At 35.3% G+C, this 9,473-nt stretch overlaps 2 protein-coding genes across 3 annotated transcripts; one reads left to right on the forward strand and one right to left on the reverse strand.

The window, feature by feature from the left end:
- Nucleotides 1–379: 379 nt before the first annotated feature.
- On the forward strand, nt 380–3,743 carry LOC114389007 (protein AUXIN SIGNALING F-BOX 2-like). The gene is made up of 3 exons (XM_028349580.1): nt 380–1,594; nt 2,207–2,702; nt 2,787–3,743. Exons 1-3 carry the CDS (start codon nt 1,140–1,142, stop codon nt 3,552–3,554), a joined length of 1,719 nt encoding a protein of 572 aa, XP_028205381.1. The 5' UTR covers nt 380–1,139; the 3' UTR covers nt 3,555–3,743.
- A 1,639-nt stretch (nt 3,744–5,382) lies between these two features.
- Nucleotides 5,383–9,473, reverse strand: LOC114389313 (cysteine-rich and transmembrane domain-containing protein WIH2-like). Of its 2 annotated transcripts, none has more exons than XM_028349953.1 (3): nt 9,297–9,473; nt 8,989–9,207; nt 5,383–5,728 (listed from the first exon to the last, which is right to left on the reverse strand). In XM_028349953.1, exons 1-3 carry the CDS (start codon nt 9,343–9,345, stop codon nt 5,724–5,726), a joined length of 273 nt encoding a protein of 90 aa, XP_028205754.1. In that variant the 5' UTR covers nt 9,346–9,473; the 3' UTR covers nt 5,383–5,723. The 2 variants fall into 2 exon arrangements, with proteins under 2 accessions (XP_028205754.1, XP_028205753.1); XM_028349952.1 differs by having other exon boundaries at nt 8,985–9,207; nt 9,297–9,471.

Here is a 9,473-nt window from a genome sequence, read left to right on the forward strand (position 1 = left end):
AAATATTTAAACATAAATTTTATTAATTTAAAATTAAAATTCATTTTATTAATCTAAATCCCACTCAAAGACCTCCATGAATGATAAATAGTAGTTGTGATCTAAGAAAAAAAAAACAATTTTTGATGAGGGGTAGTATACTACAGCATATACATAGCAGAGAGAGTGTGAGGCTCACTTGGAAAGCAGTGACAAGGACTGATGCATGTTCACGCACTCAACGGTCAAGATTCTCTCAACATCCCATCATCAAAATCGACGCCTACCCTTTCTCACTTTTCCATTCCAAAGCCCCCAACCAACCATCCATCGAGTTTGAGTTAGGATAAGGTAACCATGGTTAAATAAATCTACACTTAAACTCAACCATTTGTGTTAACCTTACTTGGTTGCTTTCACTTCACCACCACCTTCTCCTTTCTCCTTCTTCCTCCTCCTTTCTGCTTCTTCATTCTCTCCTTCCCTCTTGAGCTTTTCTTTTTAGCACGGAACATGTGAGTGCCACAAAGGGTTTGAGACTTTTTGAGGCTTTCTCTCACTCTAATAAGTCCTAACCTCATTCACCTCTTGGGTGGTGTGGTCTATAATGTAATTTATCATTTGTGCAAATTTTTTCTCAGATCTATCCAACTTCTCTTTTTTGTCCTTTTATTCTGTTTGGAAATCGTCATCATCACCATTTGATTTGCAGGGCCATAATTTTTCTGCTTTGGTTTTCAACTCTTCCACACCATTTTCCATTTTTTCTTCTTCTTCTTCTCTGGTTTTATTTTTTCCTGTGAAAAAAAAATTGAGTTCTTTTTGGCTAAGCCTCCAAGCAGATCCAACTAGGGAAATGTAAAATTTTCAATTTTTTTTATCTGTATCCTCTTTCCAGACCTTCCCCTCATGTTCTAGATTTGAAGATCTTGTCATTGCCTCACTCTTGTTTGTGCCAAGATCTGTTCTGTTCCGTTCCCCCCCTTTTTCTTTTTTTAGATCTTGGTCTTCTCCATGATGTAGTAGAACTTCAAATTTGAAAGCTTTACCTTTCTGAGATTGCTTTTTTTTTTTCTATCCCCTTCCCCTTTTGGAGTATGAAAATTTTCCTGGAAAATTAGTGAGCTAGGATCACTGAGTGAGAGAAAAGAAAAAAAAAGATGATGAATTATTTCCCGGACGAGGTAATAGAGCACATATTTGACTATGTGGTGTCACATAGTGACCGAAATGCTTTGTCTTTGGTGTGTAAAAGTTGGTACAGGATAGAGAGGTGTACGAGGCAAAGGGTGTTCATAGGGAACTGTTACTCCATCACTCCGGAGAGGTTGATCCAGAGGTTTCCTGGTCTAAAGTCTTTGACTTTGAAGGGAAAGCCTCATTTTGCTGACTTCAGTTTGGTGCCTTATGATTGGGGTGGCTTTGTGCATCCATGGATTGAGGCACTGGCCAAGAACAAGGTTGGCTTGGAGGAGCTTAGGCTCAAGAGGATGGTGGTCTCGGATGAGAGCCTGGAGCTACTCTCTCGGTCTTTCACACACTTCAAGTCTTTGGTTCTTGTTAGCTGTGAAGGGTTCTCCACTGATGGCCTTGCTGCTTTAGCTGCAAATTGCAGGTGAGAATGATTTGTTTGTTGTGTTCAATCCTGTGTTGTTGGAGTAGATGTAAGTGTTTGTTGCACAACTTATTTTTTGGTTTGTGGGTTTTGTTTGTTGTACAATTTTGATGGTTTCCTGCTGCTTGTGTTTTGGAGGTTGTATAGTTGGACGTATGTTCAGATTGGTTTTGTCTTTGTCTTCTTGTGCTGTCAAATTTCAAGTTTTTTTTTATTGTTTTGAAGTTGATTATTGGGTTGTACTCTCTGTAGCTACCGGTTGATTATTGAGTTTAATTGGTTGGGCAAAGTGGTTGAATGAATGACCTTTGAACTTGGCATTTGGTAGATGTCAAGGTTTGTTGGCAATCTAGAGCTCAAGAGGGTCTTGAGAGTTTGATCTGTTATTACTTTAGTTTATAGTCGATTTGTGAATTGTTCATGTGTAGAGAAGTTTTGCTTGAGACAGTTTCAAGCTTCAAAATAGTATCTTGTTTGTATGTGTTATGTGTGGGGTTAAGGATGAATGATGATGATGATTCTATTCTTCTGATTGAGAATGGTGTGTAGGATGTTCGGTATGTGTTCTTGACTCCCAAATGTTGATTGTGTTATAATTGTTTTGAAATGCAGGTTTCTTAGGGAGCTGGATCTGCAAGAAAATGAGGTTGAAGATCACAAAGGCCAGTGGCTAAGTTGCTTTCCTGACAACTGCACATCACTTGTTTCTCTTAATTTTGCTTGCCTTAAAGGAGAGGTTAGTTTGGGAGCACTAGAGAGACTTGTGGCCAGATCTCCTTACCTGAAGAGTTTAAAGCTGAATCGTTCAGTGCCCTTTGATGCACTGCAAAGGATAATGATGCGAGCACCTCAATTATCGGATTTGGGTATTGGATCATTTGTCCATGATCCAGAATCAGAGGCCTACATAAAGCTTAAGAATACCATTCTCAAGCGCAAGTCCATAACCAGTTTGTCAGGATTTTTGGAAGTTGCTCCTCATTGTCTTGCAGCAATATATCCTATTTGCCCGAACTTAACATCCTTGAACTTGAGCTATGCAGCAGGCATTCAGGGTAGTGATCTGATAAAACTGATTCGTCACTGTGTGAAACTTCAGCGCTTATTGGTAAATCTATCAAATTCAAAACTTTTTCCTTTTATTTGTTAATTCTTATATTGGTGAATATCAATAATTTTTAGACTTGTGCAGATAATGGATTGCATTGGAGACAAAGGACTTGATGTTGTAGCTACTTCATGTAAAGACTTGCAAGAATTGAGGGTGTTTCCATCTGTTCCCTTTGGAAATCCAGCAGCCGTCACAGAAAAAGGGCTGGTTGCAATATCAATGGGTTGCCCTAAGCTTCACTCATTGCTCTATTTCTGCCACCAGATGACAAATGCTGCACTCATAACGGTGGCTAAGAACTGCCCGAATTTTATCCGATTCAGGCTGTGTATCCTTGATGCAACAAAACCCGACCCTGATACAATGCAGCCACTGGACGAAGGTTTTGGCGCAATTGTTCAGTCTTGCAGGCGACTCAGGCGCCTATCCCTCTCGGGGCAATTGACCGACCAGGTTTTCCTTTACATAGGAATGTACGCTGAGAAGCTTGAAATGCTGTCCATTGCATTTGCTGGGGAGAGCGACAAGGGAATGCTCTATGTGTTGAATGGATGCAAGAAGCTTAGGAAGCTTGAGATTAGAGACTGCCCTTTTGGCAATGTGGCACTTCTGACGGACGTAGGGAAGTATGAAACAATGCGATCCCTTTGGATGTCGTCCTGTGAAGTGACCGTCGGAGCCTGCAAGTTGCTAGCAAAGAAGATGCCGAGGTTGAATGTGGAGATCTTCAATGAAAACGAGCAAGAAGATTGTAGTCTGGAAGATGGGCAGAAGGTAGAGAAGATGTATTTGTATCGTACATTGGCTGGGAAAAGGAAAGATGCACCTGAATATGTATGGACTCTATAGGTGCATTTTTTAGGTCATTTAATTTCTTGTTATTCAGAAGTTTGTACTTTGCTTTTAGGGCTGACTGATTAATGCAATTTTAGCCGGGTGTAGTGTTTTGTAACTTGCATTTTGCTAGTTTTATACATATGCTAGATTGCTTGCTTTTTCTCCTAGTTATTATTCCATAATGCCACTTTTTACTACGTATATTATTAGAGTGGGTATTTCGCCTTTTATCTACTTGTTGAATACCATATGCAAGTGCTTAATTTCACCCTCCATGTGATAATTGGAGTGAATTTTCTTTTTTACACTTCTTCATGTTCTTGTCACAGCTGAAGAGTTTTTCTTCATCCATGTTGGAACATAATTTTCTCAGCTGAAACATATATTTAAGAATTAAAGATCAATTCCCTTGCTGGGAAAGTAAAGTTCATGAACAAAGCTTCCATGAACATCAACTACTGTTCTGACTCATTTTTGTTAAATAGTTTAGGTTATCTACAACTTTCGAATATCAAATTAATAGTATTTATTATTTGTTCGTTATATAAATTGATTGTTTTTTCAATTCCTTGTGCTCAAGTACGAGTATAATTTGGGTAACTAATTCCCCTCCCCATTCAACAAAGCAAAGTATGAGTATAATTAATAATGCGCTATATGAATCCCCATTCACCAGGAAAAAAAAGTAAAAGAGTATAATTAATAATACGCTAGTCTTGAGGCAGAGCCATCTATCATCATAAATTGAGAGTATATTTGAGTGAACGGCTGCAAATTTTAATGAATGTGAAATGAAGTGACTTATGTAAGATTTTTTTTTTAATGTTTAACAAAAAAAAGTTTGAACATTCGAGAGTTAAGTTTGATTTTAAGTTGATCCATCTAGGTAGCATAGTACTCTAACCGAACTAATAGATCAATTGTTATAAAATAATTAATGTTATTATATATAATACTAAAACTTCTAATATATATTTAATGCGCATGTAAATTTAGATAATAAATTTTATGATAATTAGTTTTGATATAATAATTAATATGTTTACATATATGAATTTTTATAAAATCTATGATTTATATTTAAAATTTATATATGTAAAAAATACATTATTAGATCAAAATTAATTATAATAAGATCAAAAAATACATTAGTAGATTTATGTTAATAAACCTATGATTTTTATTTACAATTTATATATGCAAACAAATTAATTATTAAATCAAAATTAATTATTACAAAATTTATAATATAAATTTATATGGACATTAAATATACATTAGAAATTTTAATGTTACATGTAACGATATTAATTATTTTTAGCATAATTGACCTATTAGTTTAGTTGGTCAGAACGTCATTTTAATAATATATGGATCACTTACGGATTGCACAATCATGCTGTTATATTGGATGTACCAGCAATTGTGGTGGGTGGGTCTGCGTAACAACTGCCAAACTGATTCAAAGGCCAGCTTCAGAATCTATAAACTGGTTTATTTGTTCACAGTCCAATTCAATGTTCTAATGTTCATCTTGAAGTTGCCTGTTTCAAACTCAGCTTCCTATGTTGAAGTGGTGCCAATCTACCATTTGTCCAGTACATACGCGTTTCCAAGATATGCTTTTCATTTATAAAAATAGCAAACTTACAGTTGTTTGTAATATGCAGGCTTTAATATATTGTCATTGAAATTAGTCTCTACTTAAATTGTGTTTTTAATTTCTGAAATTACATAGAAAACATATTCCTAGTTATTGACAGGGGACTAAAACTAAATTATATATACACACACTGTTTCAACCACAACTTTTTTTGGTCTAAATCATAGGTATACTTCATTAGAAGCAATCATGTTCAAGCCTTGTAAGACTAGTATATTAGTTTGTTATTCCACATAAAATGACTGTTTTTTACAATTTCCAATATACATTATGCACTCATACAAAGATGAAATCACAATGTATGAACAACCCAGAAATGAGTGAGGGCAACGGTAAAGACTAAGAGTTACAAGAATGACTAACACTTGCCAGGTCCCGCACATATGAGTAAGACAATTAGAGCAACATTTATCCAGAGAGCCATAACCAACCAAGTACACCAAACTGCAGATACAACTTTTAATATGATTATCAGAAAAAGCAACACTCCTCTAGCAAACAACAGCAGCAAATTGCTGTCAAGCTGCACATGTAAAAGAACAAAGGAATCTTAGTCTTTAGAACCAAAAAGGACAAGCAATATAACACGGAAAGTAAAAAAGGATTTCATAGGATTTTTTAATTGAAAAAGTTGATTTCTCAAGCTGAAAGATAACAAATTTCCTTTTGTTTAATGACATGTTAGAAAAGCAAATGATATTTCTGCACATTGAGGAAAGCTTGTAGTCATATGAAATACTTCTCCCCAGTCCCTACACCTTGGACGAAAGTTCTTTAAACATAAACCTGGCGTTGGATTAATAAATTTAACAAATGACTCAAATGTCATGCTTTGTTACACCCAAAAAAAGTTTGAGAGTTACATTTAAAACAAAAATGAGGTTAAGCTCATCAGCAAAATGTAACTTTTGAGCAAATCAAACCTTAGATTATATTTTAGTCTAATGGTTCAAGTCACCTGCTTTTATAGTGTAATATGGAATTAATGAAGTAATATAATAGTGGGAGTTGACTTCAATGATTAAAGAAAATTTAGCTATAGTCATTCCATTCTACTTGTCATTTTTCTTCCAGAAATTCAATATCTAGTTGATGTATTTCTAGAAACTACAGGTTTGATGCCAGGTTAATCATTCTGACCAACAGGAGGTGTAGCCAAAAGAGAGGACATGGTTGTCCAAAGGATTTTGTTTTAGATCTCCAGAATACTTTTGGTCTCATGTAATACCCAGTTTGAAAGAATTGTTATCAAATTTTACAGTACAATGACTTGTCACATGTGGACTTATAAAAGTTATTCCGAGGTGATGTGAAGTGAGGGATACATCTATGGATTCCATGGACAAGTACAGTACAGGTGTCATTGGTCAAGCTAAAATGTCAGTTTTATGATGATTATACATACAGTTGTCTTATTTCCTATATTTAGACCAAGAAATCAATAAATCAAAACATACTAGAAAGTAGAAACTATTTCAATTGATCAAGGAGGTATATGATTTAGGCATCTAATAGTATATCTCCTAGTGTACATTCTCTGTTAGCCTGCTGGGTGTTGTTCCTTCACGTGTTGCCAAGTCTTTTGCTACTCATATCTATGATTAACATTCCAATGTTAGAGATAACTTGCATTGAGTAGGAACAATTATAAAGTTACTGTTAGAGTGCATCGCTGGACTCAAAGTTTTAATGTGAGTGACTATGTTATGATTTGCCTTCAACCTAAACATTAGCCTAAAGTGGCGTTTGGTACAAGGAATCTTTCATCTTTTATTCCCAATTAAAATTCCTGAGCATGAAATTTCTAGGAATAGGATTCCTGGAAAATTTTATAAAATGTGTTTGGTTATTGTTCAATTTTGCTAAAAATAATATACATATACCGTCAATTACCATGGGAAAATATAGTAACTATACACTCAATTACTATGTGAAAGTTTTACTCCCACCTATGAAGGTGGGAAAGCTTTATGTCCACTTATTCATAAATTAGCATTCCTAGGAATGTTTTATTCTCAGGAAATATTTTTTAAGTACATGTCTAATGCATATTTACTTGATTAGCCTAGCAATATAAATATTAATCTTGTTTTCAAAGAGGAGAAACTAACACCATATAGAGGCATTTTTTATCCATCCTTGTTGTCTTCAATTGTTTCTGCTGGTCCTAGGCCTCTTTAGATTCCCAAGAGTCCTATTGTTCCTCATTCCTCGGCTGTCAAATCAGATATAGATTGATTCGGATGATGAATACATCAGCTATTCCACTACCCTTTTCCCCCACTACCATGTGAGTCGAAGAAACATCCTTCATTGAATGCTACATGGATAAAAGATGGCTTTCATCAGTTGTATTATGCCTTCTTGGATCATTATCTATTTAGACTTTTTGGAGGAGAAATCTTCTCACTCCATGGAATGAGGTAAAATGGGCAAGTGATTTTACAAATTTAATTTAGGATTTGATTTTGAAATTAGGGCTTTTGATTTGTGATTATTTTCCATTTAGAGAGTTTATTCTATGTTGAATTGGATTAACTTACCCCACTATAGAATAGGGTTATCTTATTCAGATATTTTTCTCTGTTGATTCTATAATCAGACCATCAGTGTAAACATTTGGCACCTTGTCTGCATAATTATAATATCGAGATTTCTTTTTCTTCGGAAAGTATATGAAACCGAAACCTTAGAGGAATATCCTGCCCAAAAGGTTATTGAACAAATAGCAATGATAATTTGTTTCCACTTCTGCATCATCGACTCATTGTGCAGAAAGAAAAGAAAAAAAAGGAAAGATGGAAGGAACAAAGACAACACTTGAAAGGTGATCCAATAACTAACAATAGTCAGTTTCTAATTCTACAAGGAGTTTACAAGGGTTTCTACTTATTATGGTGGTAAAATACAGGAGCAACTATTCATCTATCTGTTTGTACTGTAGAGAATTCTATATGTTTGTATTTTAGGGAGGGATGCTTTGGTTCAGCAATGTTGCATTCTTTGAGTACCTTGAGTGGTGCTGAGATCCTATGAGGGTGCCTTGATTCTATCTATGTTAATTAGTAAGTCATCAATCAGATATTTCATTTACAGAAACTTGTCAGAAATATATTTTCTTAATGTAATGCTAGAGTCAAATTCTTGTTTTTCATTGAACTTGGATTTCAATATTTATTTTCTTCATTAATCTTCTACAACAAAATTATGCTATCTTAAACCATTAGATTAAAATTTAAAAAAGGGGAAGAAATTGGTATGGAAATGTTAAATTTCTTTTTCCAGGAACAAAGGTATCCCTCGATCAGAAGCCAAAGACTAATCTCCAGATATACTTAAATCCATTTACCTCTTTCATCAGATGTTTTTTCATACATAATAAGAATATTACTTACATCATGTGAATTCATAACCTCCAGGGTTCTAGAAATGTATATATATATTTTGGTTCAACCATTTGGTTCAACCACTATTAATTAGGGCCTTTGACTCCCCATTGGAACTTTGAGGTATCCCCACAAGCTTTGATCCATTAGACCGATTATGGGTCTAAACCTTGATCTAAGACTTAGTCATACTTAAAGTTCTTAATCCCTCCCCAAGAGTGTATTATGCCGGGATTGAACTCTAAGTGCTTTATACCCATTGGATTTTAGAAATGTATATTTGAATTTGAAAGTAACACCTCGAAAAAAAATAATAAAAAAATACTCCTCTAAATCTAATATAATAATCAACAAGGAAAGTATAATTAAAAAAAAGGAAGAAGAAAAATGTACCAGCCTTGGAAGAAGGAAGTAAAACCGGGGTTATCATGCTGAACGTGGTGGCAGTGGTAATTGGGAGGAGGTGGAGGAGGATACCCTTGATTGAAATAGCCTTGGTAACCTTCGTACTGCGGCGGCGGCGGGTACGGCGAGTACCCCGGCGGAGGCTGCGGCGGCGCTGACGGGTAACCCGGTGGCGGGTAACCCTGTTGTGGGGGATAAGGAGGGGCATAGCCTGTGTAGCATATTGAAATTGGGAAAACAAAGATAAATTGAAAAGTAGAAGAATTTAGAAAAAGAGAATATGGTTTTATTATTATATACCTGGAGGAGGATAATAGGGATCTTGGGGTGCTCTCTGGTAATTACTCATTATGTGTGGAATTGGGATCAAGGCATCAATTCAAGGGTTTTTTATTTTTCTGGATGAGAAAGGAAATTGGGAAGACGACCAAAACTGAATGTATGTGTTGGATAGGGACAGCCTTGTTCCTCACGTAC

Source organism: Glycine soja, chromosome 16 (assembly GCF_004193775.1).
Source record: "Glycine soja cultivar W05 chromosome 16, ASM419377v2, whole genome shotgun sequence".
Taxonomy (NCBI): Eukaryota; Viridiplantae; Streptophyta; class Magnoliopsida; order Fabales; family Fabaceae; genus Glycine; species Glycine soja.

Excerpts from the sequence above, each read along its gene's own strand:
- LOC114389313 (XM_028349952.1), bottom strand. The coding sequence starts at position 9,345 with ATGAGTAATTACCAGAGAGCACCCCAAGATCCCTATTATCCTCCTCCA. Across the intron at positions 9,208-9,296 it reads TCCCTATTATCCTCCTCCAG|GCTATGCCCCTCCTTATCCC; the intron begins GTATATAATAAT and ends TATGCTACACAG. Across the intron at positions 5,729-8,984 it reads ACTTCCTTCTTCCAAGGCTG|CTTGACAGCAATTTGCTGCT; the intron begins GTACATTTTTCT and ends TTACATGTGCAG.
- LOC114389007 (XM_028349580.1), top strand. The coding sequence starts at position 1,140 with ATGATGAATTATTTCCCGGACGAGGTAATAGAGCACATATTTGACTAT. Across the intron at positions 1,595-2,206 it reads GCTTTAGCTGCAAATTGCAG|GTTTCTTAGGGAGCTGGATC; the intron begins GTGAGAATGATT and ends TTTGAAATGCAG. Across the intron at positions 2,703-2,786 it reads TGAAACTTCAGCGCTTATTG|ATAATGGATTGCATTGGAGA; the intron begins GTAAATCTATCA and ends AGACTTGTGCAG.